Raw genomic sequence first — 27,520 nt, forward strand, 5'->3', positions numbered from 1 at the left:
AATCGCTGTTAGTTAGAAACTGCTGCTAGGCACAATTTATTGGGTTTTGCTTGTCGAAAAGTTACGAATTGAAACATACAGTAACAATCATTTCGACAATGGTGATGATAGCTTTTAACTTGATGCCCAAAGTCGCGGTCCACGTAATTATGAATACTGATCGATCTAATTTGCTTTTAAAGGTTAATATAGGTTTAGTGTACTTTAAAGCTTGGTATTATGCGTTTTGGTCGACCAAACCATTTTGTTGCCTGATCACTTTTTTGTTTAATAGCAACGGTAATTGAGGCTATTCAGTGAATGGTTTGGTCCACACACGCCAAGACATCAGCGTATAGCCAGGCGAACCGAAGCAAACGGCCAGCATAGGTTTTGTAAGTATACGCCGTAGGGTTACGGAATGGTAGACGCTGACGGAGTGACGGTGCGAACAGTCGTTGCGACAGATTAACAAGAGCACAGGAAGTAGTTACCGTGTAATCGTTTGCTAAATAGGTGTTAGATTAGTTCAGAGATCTGCAATTATTTCCGCTTTTTGCTGTTTCGTTACAGGTCACTGCAACTGTGACTTTTTTAGCACACCTATACGGTACTTACAGGTCTACGGTTCAATGGTAAATTGTCCATTAGTTTCTGATATGACATTGTGGGTTATACAACCTATTGTACTGTTGTAGAAAAATAGGAGGCAGTAAGAAGGCGCTGGTATTAATGACAAACCAAAGTAGTAACATAGCAGTACAATCGTTTGTAGGGGACTGTACCGGTAGTAAAATCTGGACTAACCTACCATCGAAAGTCCATAATTTGCAGATGTTGTACGTTTGGGATCTTCTTTACGCTCCCACATCAGGATTGAGTATTGAAAGATGTCACAACACAATTCTTTTTTCGGACCTAGTAGGCCAGGGATGTCCAACCTTTTATTATAGTGGGCCGCATTGTCAGTTGAAATAATTCAATGGGCCGCAGAACCTATTAAATTTCAAGAAAAATGGGTACATAAAGTACATACTTTTGGAGTGAAAATGACTAGCGGGCCGCACAAAAATCTCAGGCGGGCCGCAGGTTGGACATCCCTGTAGTAGGCTATACAAGTGCACAACCAGATGACGTCACAATTGATTGGCTGCTTGTGCCCTTGTACACTTGGCCCTTCATTTGTATAACCTCATAACTCATTCCCATTGAGGCTTTTTAGTCGAAACAGAATGCAAAAGTACAAGAGGCCCATTTGCAGGCACACACTTATCCTGGAAATATCCAGTATCCAGGAACAAGAAATGTCGTCTCTTTTTTATGACAGTATATATTTAGCAGATCTCACCCATAGTAGATAGTGTCTCACATGCCACCTGAGGCTCAACGTCCACATCAAACTTTTATGCAGATTTATGATAAACAAACCAGCTCAAGTTGGTTGCTTGCCGGTTTATATAATAACTTAGAAAAGAATTAAGGCTGCATTGTTAAACGCCAGAATTTGTGTGTTTGCAAGCGCAGAATTTCTCATCAGAAACTACCATATTTTCCAGTCAGGGATCTCACTATAGAAACTATATACATATATATTCAGGGTTCAGGGGTCCTAACCTGCTGTGCACGTAGATTGCAATTTCAGAATTTATAGGTTTTGATACTCCCTGTTCGCATATCTTTCTGAAACAGCTATACGAGCTGGAAAACTGATTTTTATCTGCCAGATTGGAAAGTATTCTGTTTTTGTGGGAGAAATTTCCCCTGTAACAAGATAATATAATCATATATGTATTTAATTCACCATTCTGTATGCTTTTATTTTTAGATTATTATTGGCATGTATCAAGCAAATAGAAATGAATATATCTGGCTTATTGCCAGATTATAAATCTGCTCGTTTTGAAGATGACGTTAATCTCACAACTTTCCTGCCTCAAACATACAATGATCTTACTTCATTTAACACGATGAATTCTACAATCTCAGAGCATGACTATAATCTTACGCATGTATGTACCATTAAACGTTGTTGGTAATTTTTACCTAGATTTCAGAAGCCTGCAGTTATGGGATGATGTTTTTAGAATTGTATGTGCTGAAAAGTTGAGAAACACAAAGCAAAATTTTAAATGAAGAAGCTTCATAACACACAGCTTCATCCAAATAAAAGTTATATATATATATGTTGTGCATTAATGCTTTGATCTTTCAACTTATAGTGATTTTTTATTCATTAGTAACGTTACACATGCAACTGAGGTTGTTTGTAGGTAGAGATTTTAATTCAGGTTTTGATTACAGTATATATTTATTCACAACACACAACATGTTTTGAAAAAAACAACTCAAATTCAATTTGTGGCTTTTAGTGTTATATGTTCATAAAATTTTGAAAAGATGATTTTCAAATTTGCTGTTGAGAATGAAAAGCAGAATCATTGAAGCTAGCCAGAGTTTTAGGCCATTTAACTAGAATATATATTAATTATGCTTTCATAGATCAAGACCTGCGAGCCGTTAAATTCAACACCCTTGGTGATTACCGCTGGTTTGATGTCCTGTGGTATCATTGTTGGAAATGTCTTGGTTATTTACGCCATTATAGGAGGATACTCGCATACATTTCGGCCGATGTTTTGGTTCATAACCCATCTTTGCATCACCGACTTATCTCTTGGTAAGCAGATAAGCTCCAAGTTTACATAAGGGGAAGTGTGGATTTTGAACGATTAATAGCAATTTGCTGCTGAGTCAGCTTGCAATTAGTTTGATTTTGACAGAGCTTGAGGCATTTTTCTACCAAAATGACAAAACATTATTGTTTGCTTGTATATGTATTCTTTTTCGCAAATAGAAAAGTTGTTTGAAAAATTGTAGTTACAGGTGAAAAACCTTTTGCGTTCATTTTCTTTGGATTATTACACCTTTAGCCCACCAAGGAACAATGTAAAATGGTGAGAAAATGGCTGTAGAAGGCACACCATGTTACCCAATGCGCACCGCTTGAATTAATGCATGGCCCAGTAATTGTTTTCACATAACGAATTATATTTCCAGTAAGGCATTATGAGGGTGCTGTTTTGTCACACGCAGACTTGCACGGCACATTTCAAATATGATTGCAGAATCAGATAAGTTTCTGGATACTTATATTTTAACGCTTACGTTGCACATTTCATGAATTAGGTTTAATGCTTTTGTGGAATTATTGCCTGGCTGCCATCTTTGAAATAAGCAATTCACTTACAAGCTTATCAATATTGAATGGCGTTTGGGTCACCAGTGCTTGCTCGTCAGTTCTTGGGATTTTCCTCCTTGCCTTTGACAGGTGATAAAACTTGGATAAATATAAACTGCAAGCTATACATTCTGTTTGTAGACTATACCTGTACATATTTTGCAACTTAAAGCTGACATATCAGTGCAGGTGTAATATATATGTTTTTCCAGGTGCCTCACATCAAATATTTATCTCTCTTTGCAACTGTTACAAAGTTTGTTTTTGCAGGTACATGCAGGTTGTGCACCGTCGAATGCATAATCTATATTTCAATCAATGTAACGTCGGACTTGCCATTTTCTTTGCTTTGCTCATACCTATGCTGATGTTTAACGTCGCACCCATTGTATTCAATTGGTCATGCAAAGAGCGCTGCAAGTAATACTGCTCACTAGAATAGTTTTGTAGTAGTTAAAGTTTAAATTATTTGTTAATATTGATAATTTTCAAAGACCGTTTTCAATCACCATTTAAGCAAAACTTATAAATAAGTTTAAGATCCAAGTAAAATAAATCAATTGACAGATCTGGGAATTATGCTTCTAAACGTTATTGCAAATACTATCTGATATATCAGATCGTCAATAGCAGGAGAAGCTCCCGTCTTAGGTGATTTTAGTTATTACATATACAATAATTCGCAATTTTCAAAGGTTTATTTTTCATAGGCCAGTATTCCTTAACTGATGCAATACATAAAACTAGTTTTATTAATGGCCTAATCAATTGTTTTTTTGCTGCCAAAAAGTTTTAGGAAACATTGTTATTATGTCTTTTATTGAAAGTAAACAATAGTGCACATATACCAAAAGATTTGTATTCGATCACATCTTTTGTTTATATGTATGTGTTTTGTTTTTGCCGTACTAGGACATATGCGATGTGTCAGGCTTTTATTTTGGTAGACTTTTAATTGTAGGTTTATGAATATATTTAAACAGACCTATACACATGAATGCCTTGATGGAGTAAGTGCAAGCTACATCTACCTTATCGAGTATTTTTATCTTATATTTCCAGTTTTTATTTTATTTTAATCGGTACTAATTTGATTAGAGATGGTTTAGAAGTTCATTTAAGTTGGTAGTTTTAATTTAACGGGATTAAAACGTCTTGTCTTTGGTTATCCATACTGTCTTTGTACCATAGCCAAGTCTGTATTTGTAAGGTTTCGGTAAATTATTTTCAATAAATGGACAAAAGTAAAGTTACTTGTACTTGCGTGAGTTTACTTTTGGTTACATATGTACTGTCAAATACTAAATCTCTCATTTTTAACATAAATGTCATTTTCAGTTTTCATATCAATAATAAAGTGATACAGAAAACAGATATGTAGGCCTACATGTGGAACAAAATCATGTTTGAGTTGATGCATTATATAACATAGACATACGCCTAGCTGTATAATGACCGGAGCTTATGGCCATGTTATTGTGGACATTATGTATAATCTTGTTTGTTTTCAGTTGCAGAGAAGGAGAATATATCGAGTGCTTGCCAATAAGCAGTTGTTCACAAATTATCCCGCCTTTTACCAAATCATATATCCTGGTTGTTGTATTGTATCTTTCGTTTATATTGCCGCTACCAGTAATAATCTACTGTTTAATATTTATCAAGGTCAGTATGAGTTAGCTGTTAAAAGTTGAATAAAGAATTAATGTTAACAATTTCACGGTGCTGGCGGAGAATAACGTTGCCTCAGATTCTCCTGTTTGAAACAGCAGTTGTGAGAGGAATTGTTTTCGACGAAAAATAAATAATGTTTTTGTTTTGGATCTCTGATCTTTGATTTAGCTTTTTGATAAATAAAAGCTTCCTTAATTGCCTGTCAGACATGTTATGTTAATGAGTCTAATGCATTGAAAAAGCTACAAAAATATGCTACTATACAATAAAGATAAGCTACTTGCTATATATAGGTACTGTAGTATAAATTGGTTTGCAATTGGTGTAGTAATTTAACGTCAACTTTTCACTTATTAAGTTTTGTAAATTATATTTATATGCTTACTCGTTGAAGATGGAATGGTTTAAATTTTATAGAGTAGCAGTTTCTAAATTTATTTGTAGCTGAAGTAGTGTGGGTATATTGTTGCAGGCAAGAAAAAGCACACAAGCGATTCGACAGAAAATGCGACACCGTGACAGGCGTTTGATACGCACTTTGATTGTCATAATGGTCGTCTTTATTGTAACCCTGTCTCCATCTGGCATAGTTATGATTGTTGTAAGTATATATCTTATACTTTTTTTCGGAAACTTTAAAATATTTCAAGCAAAATTTTGACAATTTTTATTGTATATTTTTCACTGTGAAACCATACTGGGCTTTGTCCAAAAACTGTTAATTAAGGAAAAGGAAAATGAAGTAAAAAATCTCAACTTTAAGTTTTATTTTCGGAATTTGTTAAAATTCTATCACTCAGGAACTTTGCTTGCTTACTGCACTAAAAATGGACCATTTGTTACTTTTTATTTCCTATAATTGGGTGTGTCCCTAATATTTTTGTCTTCTAAATGAACATAGACCTGTTTTGATATTAAAGTTATTTGTTGCTTTGTTCACTTGGACATAAGCGGTTACAGTCCACGTTTTAATGAGTTAAATTAGTATCACTGTAACATTAAACAGTTGACGACCATTAACTCATCCCCAGCGCTTGTTCCTTGGTACTTGTCACGTTGTCCTGTATTTTATTCTAAGAGGTATATTTGATAATAAACAAAGACCAAATATAACTAAAAGCATAGTATTTTATATATACCCAGATTGGTTGTGTTCAGTTGCAGATTAATTGTGTTCAAAGTCTAACAAAAATTAAAACACTCATATTAGTATTTTTCCCTTTGAAATTTCACAGGGTAAGTTCTTTTAATTAAAATATTTTCTTATGAAACTGTGTTAACCACAGACCTAGGATCATGTATGTATGATAAAGTGGTGAATGGAGTTAGTTTTAGTATTTGATTTCTTGCTTTGTAATTTCAGGACTATTTCAGCAGCACGTACAGCTCAAAATTGACGGACTACGCCATATTCACCTTTCTGCTGGGCACCTGTAATTCTCTTGCTAATCCAATTTTATACATATGGAGAATTCCTGCTATAAAGAGATCACTGCAGCAGAAGCTTTGTTGCCGAACTAGGAGGTCTACGCGGACAGATTCTCGAACCTCACGCACAGCAAAAAAAAGGTTTCTGTTGCATTTAACTTGATGTTATATTGATTTGATTTTTTAATGTTTTATTGAAAAACCTGTAAAATCATGTGGTTTTTAGTAACACAATGTAACCACAACTTCGCATATGTATATATGTATTGATTTTTTTTAAATTTAGAGCCTAGTCCTTGTTTTCTGGAGCAGGCCTTTTTCCCATTGCAATTTTGACCGTATACAGCTCACTTAAATAGCAATTACGAATTGTGGAAGTTAACCAATATTATTAAAACGCAACGCTTAAAGAAGGTTACTAGAATCAAATTCTTGCCATGGATTGTCACAAACATGTTTAACTGCAAAGTGTAGCCGTAGCGTAGTAAATATTAATTACTACTTACTGTCTGATATATTATTAATCATGTATGAAGAAATGTCTATCTACCTGTATATGCTGCAGCTTTTTGTGTACCGGGTCTTGAATTATTCCAGACTTGTTTATTTTTTCTGTATTGATTTAAAGATTGAAATAGTAAATTTCTTAATAATGAGATCGACTGCTATTTGCACTCTCGTCATTCATTTTTGTTTTCGTATATTTTGGGAATTTGTTCTACCTATTAAAGCAAAACAAGCTTTGTTGATAGTCGTAGATGATAGCTGGAGCTATTTATGGAATAGAATCTGTTTATTCCGCTTATATTAATCACTGTAGCCAAATAAACGCTTCAACTCTCAAACTGAAATTTGTAGCAAATAAATTTATTGCTTTTCAAGTTTCATCTTGATATTTTTATTCTGTTTTTATTTTTTCCCAGTGCTGAGAACTTGCATTCTGACCCTGCATGTCTGGATACTGTTGATCTCAACAGTGCACTCAATCATAAGAAAAAGAATACGTTTAATTTTTGCACTGAAAGATTTCCGTCAAATATTTCTGAAGCAAGCCATAATTCGACTCCACTCTCTAAGGTATATCAGTTTAATTTGCTGTTAAAAGATTTCTGTCTTTTTAGTTATTATTATTATATTTACATAGCTATGAAGTTAACGATATAGCTATCCACTTACGGCTAGTTTAATACATTATTCAGGTGTTATTCTATTTAAAGTTTATTTCCAATAAATGCGCTCTTTCTTTTAAAAAGTTTTACTGGAAAGATTTTAAAGTTGCTTTTATTTTAGATTGAAACTTAGTTGAAAAATAGTACAGGAATTTTTTTAGTGATCTGCATCTAATTAATTATTATTTGTGCGTCTTTTCTTGAAAAAGATGACAGTTAAGTTTGAATTGACTGTCAGGTTAGGTCAGAGTTCGGAAGTAACAGAAGTTACGGCACATTAAACAATGTTATTTTGTATGTTTTGTAATTAAATCAACTTTTTCAATTGCAGAGGTCCGCCACCAAAATAGCTATGAGACAGCTGAAGTTACCCTCCGGTAAGAAACCACGAAACCATGCCAAGACGAATTCTGATTTGCTCCATGTAAAGAATCTGTTGCCACTAACCAATAATAATGTGACTGAAGAGCCCAGTTGCAGGTAAGGTTTGCGAATAGTTCTATACATTGATTGCCACCTGTTCACAACAGATACCAACTAGGGCGCATGCTTCTTATGCGCTATAATTGTATATATCACGTTTTTCTTTGCACTGCACATTCCCATACAAGCAAAGACTGTGTCAACTGTCATATACACCTTTAATGCCATGTTTGTGTATGCAGTGTGCGTGTCATACACACAGAGAGTGTGTCATATCACCTTGTGTGCTTTTACTGTACATCTAATGCTGAATCAAAGCATATTAGACATATTGCAGCTCAAATCTTTTCGTCAAAAAAGAGACAGAAGCGTTATGTGAAGACAATCGCAACAACTGTTCCATAATTTTGCACTCTCGCCATTCTGTGGATGACGACTTAAGCGACGTTTAGGAAAGACCGGACAATCAATTCGAGAAACTTCTATGCACTTTAAATTGTGTCCTGTTCGCTTGTCTTGACAATAACTCGGGATTGCATTGTAAACTAATTAAGTTTTAGACGGAGGTTTTAAGATTTTTGCATCATGGATGAAATAATGTTGATAAGTTAGCTAATTTGCTGTTTTGCTTGTTCTTGTTGTTACTTAAAGTGTACAATGTGCTGCGTTTTTACTTTTCTTGTCCCCAAAAGGGTATTTACTAAGTTTCTGATTTACCTTTTTAAGAATGCATGCAATTGCAATATACTTGAAATGTAATGTACAGTTTCATACCATTATGATATAATGCGTTTTACTAAATCTAACACCAGCGTAAATTGTAATGCTTGCTCTTATTGACAAATCAACGTGTAGTTGGGCATAAAGTTGAGCATTAGGTGCAACCTAATGCACTCCAGACTAAAACTAACTAACTTGAGTAATTTTGCTTCATTAACTAGGGGTAGTTAAAGCTACCCCACACACTGTGCTTCAAGTCTTGCCTACTTAAGTGTTATATTAACGTGCCTACCAGCCCTTCCCACTCAGCTATAAACACGATTTACCTGAATTTGCTTTCAGGTTGTGCAGGTGCTACTTTCGCTTTAAAATTGCATTTTCTGGCATTGCAACTATCATGGTATTTTTCAGTTTCAAAAATTACGTTTTGTTTTCTGTGCTATGTGCGTGTAAGTTTTACTGTGAGAAATGCACTAACTGTTCTATTAAAACAATAATAAATTGTTTAGTGGTTGCTAACTTACAGCGAATCTTACCGCTAACATTGTATTACCTGATGAAACTATAACTACCGTCTGTGTATGAACGCCAATGCTAATGATCTAATGAACGCATGGAAGCATACGAGTCTTGATTCATTCAATCTTCGCTCAGGCAAAGTAGCGTTGTAGCGTTCATACTTGGTTGCTTGTGACCAAATGCACTTTATTAAAAACTGCAATTGAAGGTCGCAAAGCCCCGATTAGTTCATGTTATTTTTAGATAAATGTGACCGTAGTGGATTTAGTAGAGTCGAATTTTATTTAGCTCGAATATGGATTGTCATTTGGTTTCGTCCGCTCAACTTTGCCACCTGATGCGCTTCTGGTCGTTACTGTGCTATGTCTTTACTGCCCACTAGCGGGGTCTCTTGGGGAAGTTTGCGGCTATCAATCTAACAAACGCGAGACTTCGATTCCATTACCGCGATGCGTCATTTCCTAATCTCCTAAATAAAAAGCCGGTAAGGGCTTGTAGTGCCTGCCGAGTCAGATAAATAAAATTCTTACAATGTGCTTGATTTTCTCTCTCAGCTAAGTACAGTAAGATCTAAGCGCAGTAATGTAATGACCGCTTGTTGGTTAATTTCGGTCCGAAAATGTCAAGAAATTGTCCGAGTTGCCGGTATCTGCCAAACAATTAAATACAGTTTTTGTTTAAAAACCATTTATTGCGAAATATTACGTAAAGCGCAAATAACTGTGTAGGTGCGCCTTAAAATTAAACGCGGTGCCGCCTAAATTGATTTAATCAAAGATAAAAAGTTACAATAGTCATATGTAGGCTATCGTTAGCATCATAACTTACATAAAGGTACCAAACGGGTTAAAGTGACCGTATTTCAAAGTTTTTGATTGAGATTTTTCCAGCATAACTGGCATTGACCCTTTTTCAGCCTTCTCGTAATCCGACAGACGAAAATGTTTAGTTAATCTATATAATGAAGATTAGTTCTAATAAATCTTTGTAAGCTGAACATGGAATTACGATTAAGCTTGCATTTCTCAATATTTTGCATTGCTTAGGCATCAAAACATGCAGGCTTCTTTGTTGCAATAGAAATGGCATTTCAATTCGCGGACTTATGTATTCAATAAAACCTAATATGAGTTAGCCAGACTACACATTGATGGTTCGACCAAAAAACTTTCAGTGACATCATTTTTACACCAATCCAGGAAAAGACGGTAGCATGCTTTTAGTTTTCAAACATTTTCAATCAAATACACGGCGCGAGCACTGACAGAAAAAAAGCAACGAATCTAACGTCAAACGAAAACAAAATACTACGTCACGACTCACGACGGATGCCTAATAATATTAGAGCTTACATTGGTCCATCTGTTGTACGGGAGGTGCTTTTATTACTCAGGCTGTCTATGTTTGCTTGGTTCACGTGTAACACGCTGCTCGTCGCTTTATTAGAAAAATACAATAGAACAGGCACGTAGTGCGTGGGCTCACTCCCTGAAAAGAAACAAATAATAATTATTTCAATTCGCTGAGATTTCGGCAGCTGGCGCATAGCATCAAGCAGAAATATATATCAAATTTATTTTGAATATTGTTCCGGTAAACGAACACGCGATTTAATAGAATTTAATAATTTGAAAGTTCGGCTCAGAATAGCACCATAATAGCTGAGTACGTCTTCCAAAACATACGCACTCAAAATTGTCATCAAGTTATTCTCCACAAAACAGCTTTCATTACTCAACTTAAAAAAGCCATCTTTTCCAAGTTTAGTTATTGTTTTACGCTGGCAATAAATTATTATAAAGCATAAAGTGAAATACAGAAATAGCTTTTAATACAAGATGTCGTCTATAGTTTCTCCGCTTTTGTTTTCAAACTGTGGTAAAAGAATTTTTTCGCTATGCAGCTCCGCAAATGTGGTGTATTACGCCATATGTTACGATGACGTTCATCGGTTCAGTGCAAGTAACCATATGTCCAGATATAGTGTGAGTTTATTTTTAGTGACTCGTATTTCGGATTTCACATTAATTGCTGGTTAATAAATTTTAAATAAATTCACTTTCGAGCGTGTTAATGTACAAGTCAAAGTCCGACATGTGTCCATACGTATTTATAACGTAAAGCAAAATTTTAACATTTATAAGAATAAATTGCAGATTTACTAGAGTTCCAAATTGTACCGCACTAATTTCCGTCACTTGTAAGCGACCTTTTATTTAGGAAAGGTTACAACTAGGAACAACGCGAATACTAGCACAAGAGCTACTGAGCTAGGCAGGGTCATAAGTGCTGCGTCGCTCTTCAAACATGTTACCAAAAAAGGCAGATGGAACATCGCCTTACAGATAGGTCGCACGTCGGCTACAAGCATACAGCCAACGTCGAATAAAAAAAGCAGATGTTGGAAAGAGGTTTTGCTCCAAATAAAGGTTCCATGAAATATGTTAGTTTGCAAGAGACGGAATGGAGATAGACCGTGAGATAAGTATGCGATAAATTTACAGTCAAACATGACAGTGTGGTCAGTTTAGTGATTAAAAAAAATTGCAGTCAACAAAACGTGCCACTTGCAAAGGGTTGAGATGTAGATTTACTTTTTCTTTCCCGTTAAAGAATGAAATTCATTATATTGATTATTCTATAAAAATTGTACAATTTGAAAACAATCGATATGTATTGGTCGGTATCGACTGCTTTATGTAGTAAAATTGAGGGGTCCTGAGTCCTGAGAAAAACATATCATTGTTGTAATAAAACTCTACAGTTTTAAAACTAAAACACTATAACCTATTATTACTGTGATAAATTTTTTTTGCAACATTAATTATTTCTATTTCTTACTTGTAACAATTTACAAGTAAAAATGCGCGACGACCATTTTAAATTCGTGATGGTCAACAAATTGCGTTCCACTTTGGTATATCAAGCCAATTCTTGAAATGTACTTAAATAAAATAGTATATGTGCCCATCATTACAACAAGCTTAAACTATCCTATGCAATACATTCTACAAAGTTGACAGTGGCTAAACCGTGGTACATGGTAGAATAAAAAACAAGATATAAATTGGCACTCTGAAGGTTAAATTTATTTTTGATTCTTCTACATGAACTATCGCAAACCTAAACTTGCGTCTTCAGGCCTACTACAATTTTTCTTAGTAAGATTTTTCTTAGTACACTCGAAGAAGCAAGTTTACGTTTGCGAACGTTTCTGTAGTAGAATCAAAAATATGGTTAACCTTCAGAGTGCCAAACTATATCCTCTTTTCTATTTTATCCAATACATTGTTATAGTCGAAAGTTATAGTCGTTATAGTCGTCTTATATATCTTTTATATGTCTTATAGACCGTCACATGCGGTTTAAAAAGGTGATTTATGAATCGATATTCTGTTTGGTTAAACGACACGAATCCAAGATTGAGCCAGCTCAGTCTTCCATAAACTTGGACGGTATCACTGGGAACGGCCACTCATATATGGCTACTACGGCATCTCAGGAATTTAACGGATTTAACCACATCCACCGACATCACCATAGCACGGAGCAATATTACCGTCACGACCATTTCCACCACCACTTTCACCATCCGGTCTGCGACAACGCGTTCGCAGGATCCCGGTATAACGACAGGGTTGTCTCGCCCGCCGAGACGCCGTCTTTTCCGAACGATAAAGAATGTCATTCCGACATTTTGAATTCGGAATCTTCCGAGAGCACCAAGCGGTCGGACAGAAAAGATGAAAAGCCTCCTCATAATCATCTTCCGTCGATCGGGGATGCTTTGCTGCGTTGTGATAATCACACAAATCTACACAAGATCTCTCCCTGCAAGGACAAAGGCGAACATATGGATTATGAGGACTCGAAGGATAAAAACAAATTTTTTAAGCAGGGCAGACATGGCGAAATGGCTGACTTAAACGATGTCACTTGCTCGAATAATAACGAGAATTTAAAAAAGAGCTTAATGAAAGATTCCACGGAGATTCCGGAACATTGTTCAATAAAAACTGAGGAGGAGCAAGTGCTGTATCACTTCGATTCCCAAAATCTTGCCTCCTTTCAGCCCGGACTGTCGAGAAAATCTTCTGGAGACGATTTTAACAACCTCATTCAACTCGAGATCTCTACTTCAGGCCCAAACGATAACTTCTTCCGTTCAGAGCCGCGCAACCAGAATGCTATGGACGAACAACAGCAGATGGACGGCGTATCCGCACAAAACAACGAACCGCCCAGTTACGCCACACTGACACCCCTCCAACCACTTCCCCCAATCGCAGCAGTGACTGAAAAATACATCCCGAATGGAAGCAGCTACGCTTCTTTCGTGCAGCAAGACTCTGACGATGTTAGTAACGGTTATTCGAAAATAGGCGGTATGGGTCATAGTTTACCGCCCCTTTCCAATCGCATGCTTTTAAACGGTCTAGCGGCACAGACCAGAGGTGATATACAGTCCCAAACTGCCCTAGATGTAGTAAATCAAGCGGCCGCTGCTGCTGCAGTTACTTTATCTCCTTATAATAAGGCTCCTGTACTTTCTTCAAACATCATACCACAAAGTACTGTCGCTAACCCATACGATGCTCACGTATTCGGAAGAATTGATCAGCAACGGCCCGAGATCAGTTCCGCTTTCCAGGGAAGTCACATGTTTTCCCATCGCCCCGGAAGCATGGTTCCTCAGTACCCAGCTTCGCTTCAGGATTTTTCCAATTCCATCCAAACGAACGCACATTATGATCGAAGAAATCAGAGAATCCCCCTGCATGTGGACACCCGAAACGAATCCCAAAAAATAAAGACACAAAGCTCGGAAAGACTGACTGGCCATTCTTTGTCCAACTGCAGACAATCGTCAAGAAGCCGAGATTTAGAGGAGGTTAACACCAGGGAAGTAGCGACGAAAGTTACACAGGAACTTAAGCGGTACAGCATCCCGCAAGCGATTTTTGCCCAACAGGTCCTCAGCCGCAGCCAGGGAACGCTTTCCGACCTCCTTAGGAACCCTAAGCCTTGGTCCAAGTTAAAAAGCGGTCGCGAAACCTTCCGGCGTATGTCTGATTGGCTGCAGCAACCAGAAACACAAAGAATGACACAATTACGAATGGCAGGTAAGAATATGACAGGTTTAGATGGTAATTTGTCCGTGTAGATGTCAAGTAGAGTATGATGTCATGTTGAAGCTTGCTTGTGCAGCCGACAGTTTAGGAAAAACCTCGGTAATGTACTTAACAACATCTGCGCGGATGTAATTTATTAGAAAAAGTGAAACAGGACCTCGCTTGTTTTGCTTAGAGCTGTCTATTCACCTGCGTTCATTATTTCTCCGCTCTCTAATTGCACCAGATGGAAAATCAGGTCACTGTGGTCTCGATTCCCATTCCCTCTGATTGTTTTCAGTGGAGTTTTCGTGTTTCTGTTTATTACTAACGACATGCGCATTTGTGCATAAACCCCTCGGGTTTTAATGAATGTTGAAGGCTAAATGAAAACGATTCAGCTTTGCAAAGTCCAGGAAAGTTTATAAATCGTTAAATTGTTCAACCATATCACAATATTTTTGTCATTCCGGCGTTTATTTTAAAGCCATCAGAAAGTAATGCGCTAAATCTTGTCGATTAACATTCCATGAATGAGTGTACAATTTCCGTTGAAAACTTTTAACAACTGAGCGAAAAGCAATCGCAAGTTTTATTACAAATACAAGAAGCTTTTGCGTTCTTGCAACTCTTTACTAGATCTTTATACTGCGAAGCGTTTGCTTATGCTTGACTGAATCCCAATAAGAATGTGCTATATACAACAAAGATTGCTATTGACAATTGTATGCCATGCTGATATATACGGTACTACTGTAGCTGAAAGCAAATGCATGCATGACTATGTTGTTAGCTATTACTTTATTGGCAAACAAAGATTTAACAGAAGTTTAAACAAAAGGGAGTTTCTTAAACAAAAAATGGTAAAAACACTTGTATTTGTTGAAACAACTGAAAGAGCAAACCAGCGTGACGAACTTGCACAAACACAATAAGTGTGATTGGACGTAAGTAAGTAAACCGGATAAAACCAGATTTTCGCAAGCGCTGATTGAACTGCAAACAGCAATGTTTGGTTAATTAATGTAAACGTCTTTTCCGGTCGAGTAAGCGGTACATTATAGCTGCTTACTGCGTGTATGGAAATGTTTTTATTTACACTGAGTTGTAGTTTTGCTTTTTAAAAGTCGTAGCTATAGATTGTTTTTTTGTGTATTAACCATCTTCATTTCCTACTGACCTTAGTGCGTTTGGGGCTGGAATTTGCCTAAAGGTTGAGTCATATTGAAAGCCATGCCTTACGCAATATTTTCCTTAATTTTCGATTTTGCACGAGAACCCGGTTAATACTCCAGAGAGCAAGCCACGTAAAAATCGATAATCCGACTGATTTTAATTTTGTGCCTGACACAAGCATTCCACCAACATGCAGCCGACGTCTGCTCTGTTCTGGGGTGCAATGCCAGATTCAGAAGTTTCCTAAGAAACTAATGAAAGTGCAATGTCTTCGGCGGCACAAATATAATCTCGTTCGATTTTCACTTTACGCAAAAAAATAACAATTTTTAAAATATTTCTCTGTTTATTGCGTATTGTCATTATGTAAAATTTAAAAAACCCTAAAATTCCTCCTCACAGGAAAAACTGTTTATGTGGCAGAGTCATATAATGGCAGTGTTAGAGAAAAAAAACTAGATATGTGTCGAAGATGTTACTTATCGGCTGTACACTACAAGCCGGTGAAGGTTATTTTCCAAAATACAAATAGACTTGAATTGCGCAAAGAAAAATGTCACTAAATATAGATTGATAAAGCCTGCATGCATAAGATCGCCACATAAAGTTTTTTTTGCAAATACCGTTGCACTGTTTTATCGTGACCAAATAATGTACTAAAATCCAGAAAAAAAGCTCTTATAGCTTTATTCCTTGTTACAGTAGAATAACAATATTATGCGGTTATATGGATATAGGATTCCAGAATGTTACGACATGCAATAAACCCTTTTATTTTTTTGTGAAGCGGGCAATTTACTGAGAGGAAATGTAGTGCTAATTTAATTGTGAATATGAATTTACGCGATTTATGACAAAACCAATTCAGTCAAGTTGAAATATTTGAAAAGTATGACCAAGTACGTCACCAGTAGCACCTAATAACCGGACAAAATGTTAAAAAACTTCGTAACGTAGCTTAATATACGCCAAGTCACAATTTACAGTTTAACAAGTCAAACTCGCTTTATGCTTTGAAATTTCAATGGGATGACTTTGAGTGGGGCCTTAATTGCTTTTGATGGCAGCTTGTAAGTGTTTGTACAGTTGCCGCCGGTTGTCTCATTTGATGTCGAAAGCAGGTGCCATATAAATCTGTATTAGTATCATTCCCAACGGTATTTTTTACAAGTAACACGTTAGCTATAAACATGATTAACGAATGTAATTTCCATCGTATAACTTACCTTTAAAAATACGCTGTTGAAAATGCAATGTGCTGCCGTGCAAAATACTAAGGTTATTTTTCTCGGTTGATTTTAGCTGTGCTTCAGGTAGGCCTATCTAGAAGTTACGTCACTAAAGTACTGAAGTTACTGCCACTATCGAACCCTTTTTAAGATGATTTTTTTAGAATTTTATCCTGGGCGCTTGACGTTCTAAGAATAAACCAGAAGTTTCAAACAATAAGTAAAAATTTGAAATTATGTTAAACTAAATTATCCAGTGATGATTTTGGGAATCTTGCCACCTTTACAATATTCGCCATTTTGTAATTTAACTTACATGTTGACCATGGTTGCATGCAATTTTCCGACATCAAACAAAAATTGTAATTTTTTTCTTTAAAAACTACGTAGTTTTTATTACAGAAACAGTCACTTTGTTAGTTAGTTAGTTAAATTACAGACCTACGACGTTGAAAATTTTCGCAATCTTATTTTGTGCTCTGTTAAGCCCGCCTACTATCAAATCACATGCTAAGTGGACGTGTGGTAATGTAATATTTTCCTTGAGACCTTGAAGCTACACATTTATTTAAAGCTTGTATTCTGCAACATGAAAGCCCTTTGAATCTTGTGTTATCGTGTTTGCCTCTTACGTGAATACGCAACAATAACGCGTATTGTTACGTAGTTACTTCAGGCAGATGTCCTTGAAAACAGTAGGAAATAGATTGGAGCGCGTAACAGCTGCGATGGGACGAGAGCTTATTGGGCGATTCGAGGGTCATCGGTGAATTGTTGTGGCCTGGATTAAAAGCAATGAAATGATACCGATAGAAAAAGCAAAAGACTTTTCTTTTATCAGAAAGATACGACTTGTTCAATTTTTTTCATAACACCAAACTAGTTCGACCGTTCTCGCCACTTAACTATATAGCGACTAAACTGTATCGTAATCAGATAATTATCATATTATATTTTGGTTGTTAAAACTGTCAAAACTTATTTTTAAAAAACTTTGCGTGACTGAATTCTTCGGGAAACTTCTTAAAAATATCTTGGAAGTGATTAAAAATAAATTATTAATATTAACGAATCACTCGCAAGTTTGTAATAAATTTACATTCAAGTTTTAAATAATTTGTTTGTAATCAAAACAGCTAATCTGGAAAAAATGCTTGTTGTGTCGCTGGCACTCAAGTGTCAGTGTTGTTGATTGCCAGCAAAGTGTAGGAGTTACCTGCAGTGGGTTTTGATAGATATTACTACACCCTGCCCCAATGTTACTACTACCTATTTTCACAATATCATTGCAGTAGTTAACCTAAATCAAGGAATATGTAGACAGAGCTTAAAATACAACCTCCTTAAGCAGGATGTTTAAGGTATAAGCAATGTCATGAAGCCATTCCAGCTTTTGGCATGTTCGTGTAGCGAATTGACTTCCCCCGGAGCCACGCCTTTCTGTGAAATTTTTCCCAATTATTTTTGTTCAAATATATCTCAAGTGTCACGAAAACCGCACCCCGCCTTGTGGGGGCGTTGTTTTCCTGCATTTTCGGGCAATATTTTTCTTTAAAACGTTGTCGTTGAGGTCACCTCACTTAGCGCATTTCGCTGTTTTACCGCTGTCTCTCGGCATGGAAATCGGTAACAAAACATCTAGGGCAGCAAAGTGTCTTGTGCGCTTGTAATTACGCGAGAGAGCTGGTGTGAAAGCCAAAAGAAGAATCTCATCTTAATGGCACTGCCGCGATTTAAAATCTCGTCAAAATCCAATTACGGAATTGCTGGCTCACTCAGTCTGGGTAAAAAGCTTTCTTCAAGTTCTTGCAGCAACAGAAAATATTTGTACGAAAATTAATCTATATTGAAAACTATTTTTCGGAAAACAATATCCGTTATATAAACGGTGTGTTTGATATTATGAATTGGAAGGTTTTTTGTATCATTCGGCTGAAACGGACGTTTTTCATTTTGATATTTAACATTTTCTTTCAAAACCTACTAAAACACAGCAAAAGTTTTGCAAAATATTTTCCACGTTACTGTACTTTTGGCAGCCTGACATTAAAGATACTTAATTTACCTGCCCTCTACTCCCACCTGACGTGTACTAATTGACCAGTCAAGCATAAATGATAATTTTATTAAAAATGTTGGTTTGAAAATTTATGCTGGAGCTCTAGAGAGAGAGAGAGAGAAAGTAGACTGTGAGATAAGGATACGTCACGGGAAAATACAAAATTGTAAAAACCACCTCAAATTTTCACAACAATAACGAAAGTATTGATTTTTCTGTCAGTTTGCAATTAATTGACGCCAAAGTATTTGCGGTCGAAGCACACCAACGTAGCTTACGAAAAGTGAAAGGGCCACTGCTACGCTGTACTATCATATTGATATTTTTTATACAGTCTTTTTCCTTACAAGCCACGTAAACGATTTGTATAAACAGCGTGAATAACCGTATTATTTAAAATTATTTATTAACAACCTTTTTAAACGCTCAGTGTTTGTCTGAAAGTTTTACAGGATATTTTTATTTTGTTATATATGGTCAATCTGCAAACATTTATAACTTTATTAAAGCTTCTCATTCAGCTTGCAAGAGAAAAGAAGACGAACAATCGCTAGAAAACTCAAGTCCTGCTCCCAAGAAATCCCGCCTGGTGTTCACTGATCTACAGAAGAAAACATTGTTCGACATTTTTCAGCAAAGTAAACGGCCGACAAAGGACGTGCAGGTTTGAAGTATTCAATGATACTGATGCAAATGCTGTTACATAATCTCATGATTGGTTTAAGACTTTAAGTTTTTACGTTTGTTACACTTAGCAATTTTTACATTTGTGTACGCTAGTACAGTTTCCGTATTTCTGTCAAGTTTAAATTTATTTTATTATATACGAAAGTGAAATGCTTAATTGAGTAACAATAAATTCTTCTGACGTAACAGATCCAAATATCGAGACAACTTGGACTGGAGGTGACAACAGTGAGTAATTATTTCATGAACGCAAGAAGAAGAGACACAAACAAATGGAACGATGACAACGGCAACGGTGCATCGAGAGAAACGGACACCAAGCCGCCTCACTCCACTCAAAATCACAATCCTGTTCTAAGTCATCATCCTTTGTCATATTCTCATCACCAGGAGCACGCACCGGACGCAAATGACGTTAGATGCAGTTACGCAAACTCTGTCGGGGAAGCGCTCCTTCCTTCAATTTCATCCTCATCAACGGAACATCTTCAGTTCGCTCATCACTTGCAGCCGCACAATCTTCAGTCGCAACATTTGCGTCAAGCTAATGTGATGCTTGCCCCGGCACATCTTTCCTCAAGCATGTTGCCTCCGTATCAAACTCCGGGACAGCAACTGGACGTCGGCCATCTCGTCTCTCCGCGCTAGGCTCGTTAAGTTTCATTTGACCTCCTGGACTGTGAAGGCGGTCCGTTTGAAACAGTCATCCGCAGTATTACTTCATTGTTGCGTACACAAGGGCACTGTGAAGTAGCGATCACCACCTTTCTTTGCGATGTTTCATGGAGGAGAGTTTTCGTAATAACCTAAGATATAATGCAAGAAATATGGCGATTACTGTGATGTAATACCGCTGTTACGTAACTCTCGTCTTATCACTTACCTCATTGTAATTGTGTTGGTAATTTCTACCAGCAGTTACGTATAACTGATTTCGGAAAGCTGATTTTCAAAAGAATACAATTGGCAATCGGTTTTCACTTTTTCAGTTTCTTTTATCATTCTATTGTCTTTTTTCTGCTACTCTCAAACACAAATTTCTTACACCAAAGAATAGATGTTATATGCTTACGAAACCTTTTACTATTGTTATCATGTTTTTATTAATGTCGTAAGTTTGTTATGCTACATTGTAACACTCCTAGTTGAAAATAGTTGCACAGTATGTTTGTGGTATTTGTTTTTGTTGTATTTATTGTTGCTTATTCTTCAAAAACTTGCTGTAAATATTTATTCTAAGTTGTATCTTCAAGAAAAAACAAGTTCCTATATAAATTTGTGAATTTTACGAGCAATATAAAATAAAATATGTACGATTGCAAAACATTTCTCAAGTCATCTTGTTCATTGATTTAATTTATTTGGCTTGTTGTGAAATGTCGTGCTGTCGCAAAATAGGCTACTGCTAAGCTATGCCGATGTAGCATTTTCTTCAAATTGTGTCAACAATTCATGTCGTCATAAAGAATTAGCAAAATTTTTATATTTTCATTCCAAATTTTTCTAGTATAGAATTTGCTAAGGTTGTGGCGTAGTCCATTGTATACTTGCCAAGTATAGAACACACTGCAGCTACTGGAAACTATAAGTGACTACGACACATTATTTCTTAATCAAAGGCGTTCTTGTACGCGATTGATTATAAAATTAGCAAAAATCCTTAACATTAGGATGTTAGACTACATTTCACCAAGAAATCATTAATATTGTTTTTTGTTATTAATTTAATCACCAATTATGAAAATGAATAAGCGTCATGCTTTAATTTGTACGCAAAAGAAACTTGAAACGCTCTGCTCAAACATTTGTTTAAAGTCGGCCATTTATGCGACCCATTGCCACAATAAATGATTGATCGAAATTACAGTAAATTACTTATCGCTTTGCGACGACAAAATCTTTCTTGCATTGCTTTATATTTGCACGTTTCCACGTCACTTACGTTCTTGCGTTGTTGTATTATTACATGTGTGCACTGTATACACAGAAATATATAGACACGATATATTTGAATCGTATTTTAGTTAGGTGTTAGTTCGTTAAGTGGTTACGATGATATAATCAGTTACGGGCACCGGACTGTAGCCGGCGACTGGTCCCAGTGACAGCTTGTTTTGATTCTGGTGTTGATTGAAATTTTAGGACGTATTTTCCAAGAAACGTAATGCTTTATTTTTTTAAGGAGACGATATAGATAACATTAACATTTAGGTAAATTACGTTTAAAATTTCAGTGTTAGGGTTAATATTCTTGATCTCTATGTAGGTATGAACTCAGTCGTCCTTATATTTGGTTTCATGACAATTTCTGGTACTTGCTAGTTTAAATCTTGTACAGTGTTTTGCATTGCATAGGATAAGTCCCTGATTATGAGGTAGTGCTGTGTAATGATAACGTATTTGTTGTAATGATGTAATTACTTAAAAGGAATTTGAGGAGGACTCTTTTCGGGAATAGATTTTGCCCGAATTATTTGCTTCTTTGGCGCGGATTATATGTTTGTATGCAGACCCAGAGCGTTATAGCGCAACCCACGCACTGTATTGCGTTGATGACGCACTTGTGAGCCATGATAACAGAAACTTTGGGAATGAACTTATACAACCGGTCCTGCCACCTCGCGGCAAACAGTTATCAATCACGAATCCGGTAGGCTCGCTTCAGAACAATCTCGTCATTATTTTTTTCAGTTATAACCTTGGTCCTCTGTGCTAATGTTGGTTTAGGGCAAACCGGACATCTATTGGTTTACTCACAAAAGAAGGGGAAGTTTTGGGTCATCATTTATCAGACTACTTCCGACGGCTTCTCCTGTCCGCTGTGTTCATCTAAGGCACAAAAAGTAAACCCGCGGATTCGGTTATATTACGCGCATTTCTGGGAAAAAGCTCCAAAATTGCGTGTGAACTACTCAATTTTGCGTGGAAGATTTATCCATGCATTTACAAGGCAAGCATTGAAAAAGTACCGCGGGAAAGTAATTCGTTGCTATAGTACAGCGATAGTTGAACCAACATCCCGAAATGTGTTTTCCGCGAGCGGTAGTAATATGCCAATTCAAACGTTTTAAATCACTTAATACCATTAGATAATTCACAATTAGGCCTAATATTGGCAAGTGCTTTAACCTTCGTCCGGCTGCATGGGTACAATTGTACCCATTCCAATTTTAAAATACGACAGTCTTTTTTCTAGAAACCCGAGAGACCTGAAACTTCCTGACATCTCTACATTTCTGTGTTAGATTATGCAGACTAAATGTCGGCAAAAAATCTTTGCACGTTACCGAGATTTAGGGTCGAGTTGTTTTTACACCCTTAACAGGCGGTATGGGTACAATTGTACCCTTGCACATTGTGTATCTAAATAATGCCAGTATACATAACACAAAGACAATTTTTTGAATGTTGAATGAAACAGAGTACAGAAATGATTTATTTGACACAGAAATATGAAAGAAAACTTAGTCGAGATGGGTTTAGTCAGTGTCACAAGTAATACACTTTGTTTTTGTTATGGAGTGTTCGTCGCACACAGGCTGGACGCAAGCCACGCAGCCTTTCCTGGTTTTACGTCGTTTTCGTTTCTGATCTCTGCAGACATAGCAACTGCCAACAATCGGTGTAGCTCCTCGATTTCCATGGGGTTCTTTGGGGTTAGCTTTGGATCACCATCACTCATGATTTCTTCACCAACCTTCCAAAACTTATAGCCTACAGTACAACCAATTTTCAATCTACAGTTTACACCTAACCAATTCCGGCAGAAAACTTACCAATTCCTACTAGTCCTACTCAAATATAATCAAAAACTCTAATACTGCACGTGCCTTGTCTTATCTAAGGCAAGAGACGAAGGGAGATAACGAACGAAGGATAACGAAGATAACGAAGGGAGATAACAAACGATAGCTGATCGCAGGGGCAGAAAGGATGATAAAAATAAAAGGGGAATGGAGAGAGAACTGGTGCAGCAACAGGTGCTATACTTCCCTAGAGCACAGTATTTAAACGCTCTGACCAATAAATACGGCATACCGCACAAAAAATATAACTAACTTGTAAATTTCAATGGAAAATGTACGTGGGTACAATTGTACCCATGCCGCCTGTTAGCGGTGTAAAAATATGCAGTCTGACGAAGGTTAAGTGTTTTTTCATTCAGGTTTGCTTTGCTATTGCAGGTTGTCATCGATTCCACAAAATTGATCGCGCACACAGTATTTTAGTAGGAATAGTTTGTTTAGCAGTAATAGTACTAGTAGCATAGTAGTTAGTTTTAGTATTTTACTCGGTACATTCATCGCCTATACAGTATGAATATACTTATGTTACCTCATTCTATTGTCCTGGTACAAGGACAGATTCTTTGAAATTAGAAGCTGCCGTAGGCCTCAATAAACCTCATCCTTGAAAGTTGATAAAAATTATAATAATAAACATTTATAGCAAATCATTGGCGTATGTAGTCTGCCTAATGGTTAATCCTGCACTGTCAGGTCGGATTTGTCTGTAGTTGATCGTTGTTGTAGCAGAGGTCAAAGGTCAATTCTTTTTCTTCTGTTAAGAACATCTTGCGTTGGCTGTATTTCATAACAAAAATCAATGTAACTGGATAAATGTATTGCTACAGTGGAACCATTTTTCTTGTTGGAAGCTATAAGCTATACCTCAGTTTTGCTGCCATGCAGTAGGTATCAGAATATTGCTTTAACAGCGTTTTATTTGGTTTTCATTTGAAGTTTACTGGTTTTTATATTCTGAATGTTAAATTTTTTTTAAATTTTGATAGTCTCAATTTACAGTACAACAATTTATTAAAACAGTTTACAAAGACGAAACAAAGTAACTCTGTGAAATGCATGTCGTCGTATATATGGCACAGAAACATTTTGAAAAGAAATCATGCTCAAATATGCGAGTAATTTAAAAATTAAAGTTAAAATGCAGTAAATGGTAATTTAAAAGATAAACTGTTATGTTGATGGAAAAACGATTATTGTCGTATTAAAATTCTTCAAACTCTTAAACGACCGGGTAGCTAGCTTGCGTGGCAATACCGCAGTTGTTGTTTCTGTTTCGTGACATCATGAGGTAACCCTCCATGCCCCATTCAGTACCCCAGCTGCAGAAGAAGTGATTTTGGGATAAATACACATCTGTAAGAAGTTTGAACAACTTATCAATAAGGCTTTAAAGCTGATAGTTTATCACCTGTTTTTGACCAGCCAATAATCTTTGCCTTCTTCCACTCCAAAACCAACTGCTAACACACCGTGGTCAAGCTTGACTGCGCTGCATGACGGTTCGTAATAAACTCCTGCATGAAGCAAACTTAAGGCTTTAGATTTCTGTTATTTCTATTGTACGGTGTTAATGCTAATGATGATAATCACTTTAATGGTACAGAAACAACGATGTTGCATTGGTAAGGAAAAGAGATTGAAGCTGTCAATTTGAAAGCCAAATACCTGACTTGTAGAGCTGGAAAGATGGGTGTCCAGCATCGATGGCCACTGAAATGGGTCCTACTTTTTCAACTGCTTTCATAAGTGCAGCCTCACTACCACGAGCAATGTCAACACAACCGGTCAACGTCGCAGCTTTGTTACGAGTGTTGTAAAGACACTTAGGATCATTCTGAAGACAACAATTTATTGGCAACTTTTAATAGCGAGCATCTTAAGTCCACGTCTTCATACGTAGGCATTATCCCAGGATACACACGTATACGATAATGTAGACCTTTGTTGCATGCAATCTTACTGTGGTTTGCCATATGTGTCAGAATTCGCTTCTTTCAACCCGTTCGTAAATTTTGAACACGAAGGCAATTTGTGAACTCATTCGCAATTTACGAGCAGGCCGAATAAAGCAAATTTGGACATTCATGGTCAAACATATCTTACAAAATATATTAAGCACTGCACATTACATTTCGCTAACCTTCGCCATGTAGGGGTATGACGCTTCGGTATCAATGCCACCGTTAATCTTGATATATTCGAATGCAAGGTCCATGAGACCACCTTCGCAACCATGGTTGCCTTCTTTTGTGCTGCAATCAATCAAGTTCTGTTCGCTGAGGGAGACCAATTGACCTGTTTTCTTGAAATGCTGACCTTCTAGAGAGCCGGTCTGGTTTACATTGAAAACAAAGTCTGATTGTTACTTAATTGAAGTGGTTAAAGCACTGCAATTACTGAATAGCACTGAACCGTAATTACAATTACGTACTGAACGGTATTCCAGTAGAAAGTAATGTAGAAGAAAAATTTACTTGTAACAAAATATTCATCCAACTAATTACTCTAATTAACTAAACAATTATTGTTACTAAAACTCTGGTTGACATTCATTGAAATTATTTACTGTACGTTATTGCATTTACTACATGGGCGGGTGGAGGGGGGTAATTAATTCCGAAGTTCAAACGTGAAAAATTCTAGGTCCTTAATTTACTTGTTTGTTAACTCGCCCCGAATTGTCGGTGCAAAACCGTTAACTATTTCAATGTAACTCTTACCGCGCTGAATGACCAGCAACTGCCGCAAGCTTTCTGATTTTTGACGCCAGTGACGTATCCCTTCTTGCGCCAATCGACATTCTTCTTAGACACAGTGTAACCGGAATCAGCGCTTAATGTCATGTTGCAGAAACTCATCTGGGATTTCGGTCTTGTTACTTGGCTCAGGATGAGTTCTCTCCATTCATCATTGTCCTAAGAATTTTAAAATCTTTTTAACGAAGCCAATGTCATTTTTTCTGATATATTATACTTATCATACTTACCAGATCGGCAAAATTGTTAGCACCCAGGCGGTAAGTGTGGAGGCCCTGGTCTGCTTCCAAGTTGTGCTTGGTGATGTAGATGAGATTTTGCTGCCAAATGTACTGTCTCTTCTCTTCTTCTTCAATGGTGTATGTTTTTTCTATAAACAAAATGACATCATTCACAAAACATCTAAATAATAAAACAAATTTTCATTGACTCCCGTTTAAATACTTTTTTACGTTCAAAAACGTTCCTCAAAAGCCGACAATATCAAAATTACTACAAAAGCCTTAAACAAGTTATTGAAACTGAGCGTATAAGCGTTATAGGCCTACCATAAAATGACTTCCAGTTTTCCCATTCTTGCTGAAAGAAAACGTTTCCCTTGGCCAAAACCACAAAGAGCAACAAAACAGCGAAAGACTTCATTGTTATATCTAGTTCACTTAACACTTGTATTAAAATATAATCTGCAATAAAACGAAGTCATTTATGCGAAGACTTCAACTGCTTTGAATTGCTTTATTATTCCCTCTTGCAAGGAATTCCTTCTAATCTGCTAACACCAGCTCGTTTTACATTAAAATAGGTTGGTAGTAGCAGTCTATATAGACCACCGTTAAACAAATATTTGTGTTTACCAGAAGTTAATTATTATGTGTTTGTTGAATTACGCTGCAAAACCGTCCAGGATACTTCCGTCGAGTACAATCCTTTGTGTTATGATGCTGCATGCATAATCCCTGCCAACAATTAATCACAAGCCCCCAAATATCGAAAGTGGTTAAACTTTATAACAAACGTTGAAAAGTATTCTAAAATATTGGATTTTCAAATATCCCTTCTATATAAATTTCGTGGTCGCAATTTTTCGTTGCATGTATTTATCTGTAGGCCTACTTTCCATAGAATCAAAGCTTTTCGACTCGAAAGACTTATTTTGAAGTCTATTTTTGGTTGTATTGAGAATATCTTTTAGCTGTCAAAACGTTTTACTGGCAGGAGTATAGTTGGTATACGCCACCAAGCAAAATGCATTGTTTAACGCATACGCGCTTTCACAGAATGTAAGCCCGACGTAGCCTATAAACTATATAGAAAGCGTAAAAGTGACAACACATCAATAACCATCTATCTAATCACAACAACCTGAAAGCATGAAAAGCAAAAATGAAAGTAAATACGTAAATCTTACAATCATTCTGTTTTGATAGTTACATTACAGCACGACAATATTGTTGGGTGTTTAAAACAGTCCTGTTTTTATAACAAGCCGATTTGCGTGAAGCAATTTGAATTTTTTTCGGATAAAATTGGTACCATAGACAGGATT

General features: G+C 36.5%; 3 protein-coding genes across 4 annotated transcripts; 2 read left to right on the top strand and 1 right to left on the bottom strand.

The window, feature by feature from the left end:
• Nucleotides 1–1,786: 1,786 nt before the first annotated feature.
• Nucleotides 1,787–9,135, top strand: LOC143465766 (sphingosine 1-phosphate receptor 2-like). The gene is made up of 10 exons (XM_076964233.1): nt 1,787–1,988; nt 2,479–2,656; nt 3,166–3,307; nt 3,488–3,637; nt 4,729–4,882; nt 5,364–5,492; nt 6,255–6,460; nt 7,243–7,396; nt 7,820–7,968; nt 8,249–9,135. Exons 1-10 carry the CDS (start codon nt 1,836–1,838, stop codon nt 8,361–8,363), a joined length of 1,530 nt encoding a protein of 509 aa, XP_076820348.1. The 5' UTR covers nt 1,787–1,835; the 3' UTR covers nt 8,364–9,135.
• Nucleotides 9,136–12,504: 3,369 nt separating this feature from the next.
• On the top strand, nt 12,505–21,549 carry LOC143465984 (uncharacterized). 2 transcript variants are annotated; one of them, XM_076964545.1, is made up of 3 exons: nt 12,505–14,273; nt 19,235–19,389; nt 19,602–21,549. In XM_076964545.1, exons 1-3 carry the CDS (start codon nt 12,509–12,511, stop codon nt 20,058–20,060), a joined length of 2,379 nt encoding a protein of 792 aa, XP_076820660.1. In that variant the 5' UTR covers nt 12,505–12,508; the 3' UTR covers nt 20,061–21,549. The 2 variants fall into 2 exon arrangements, with proteins under 2 accessions (XP_076820660.1, XP_076820661.1); XM_076964546.1 differs by having other exon boundaries at nt 19,247–19,389.
• A 2,868-nt stretch (nt 21,550–24,417) lies between these two features.
• Nucleotides 24,418–26,693, bottom strand: LOC143465925 (procathepsin L-like). The gene is made up of 7 exons (XM_076964453.1): nt 26,523–26,693; nt 26,205–26,344; nt 25,939–26,133; nt 25,359–25,550; nt 24,884–25,052; nt 24,627–24,732; nt 24,418–24,537 (listed from the first exon to the last, which is right to left on the bottom strand). The coding sequence occupies exons 1-7, from the start codon at nt 26,614–26,616 to the stop codon at nt 24,438–24,440; spliced, it is 996 nt and encodes a 331-aa protein (XP_076820568.1). The 5' UTR covers nt 26,617–26,693; the 3' UTR covers nt 24,418–24,437.
• Nucleotides 26,694–27,520: the final 827 nt, after the last annotated feature.

This window comes from Clavelina lepadiformis, chromosome 7 (assembly GCF_947623445.1).
Source record: "Clavelina lepadiformis chromosome 7, kaClaLepa1.1, whole genome shotgun sequence".
NCBI classification, from domain to species: Eukaryota; Metazoa; Chordata; class Ascidiacea; order Aplousobranchia; family Clavelinidae; genus Clavelina; species Clavelina lepadiformis.

Bases quoted from the DNA above. Each gene is read 5' to 3' on its own strand.
- LOC143465984 (XM_076964545.1), top strand. From the start codon at position 12,509: ATGCGGTTTAAAAAGGTGATTTATGAATCGATATTCTGTTTGGTTAAA. The intron at 14,274-19,234 runs GTAAGAATATGA...ACTTTATTAAAG, and splicing joins GACACAATTACGAATGGCAG to CTTCTCATTCAGCTTGCAAG. The intron at 19,390-19,601 runs GTTTGAAGTATT...CTGACGTAACAG, and splicing joins GGCCGACAAAGGACGTGCAG to ATCCAAATATCGAGACAACT.
- LOC143465766 (XM_076964233.1), top strand. From the start codon at position 1,836: ATGAATATATCTGGCTTATTGCCAGATTATAAATCTGCTCGTTTTGAA. The intron at 1,989-2,478 runs GTATGTACCATT...ATGCTTTCATAG, and splicing joins ATGACTATAATCTTACGCAT to ATCAAGACCTGCGAGCCGTT. The intron at 7,969-8,248 runs GTAAGGTTTGCG...GACATATTGCAG, and splicing joins ACTGAAGAGCCCAGTTGCAG to CTCAAATCTTTTCGTCAAAA.
- LOC143465925 (XM_076964453.1), bottom strand. From the start codon at position 26,616: ATGAAGTCTTTCGCTGTTTTGTTGCTCTTTGTGGTTTTGGCCAAGGGA. The intron at 26,345-26,522 runs GTAGGCCTATAA...TTTTGTTTATAG, and splicing joins AAACTGGAAGTCATTTTATG to AAAAAACATACACCATTGAA. The intron at 26,134-26,204 runs GTAAGTATGATA...TAAAATTCTTAG, and splicing joins CTAACAATTTTGCCGATCTG to GACAATGATGAATGGAGAGA.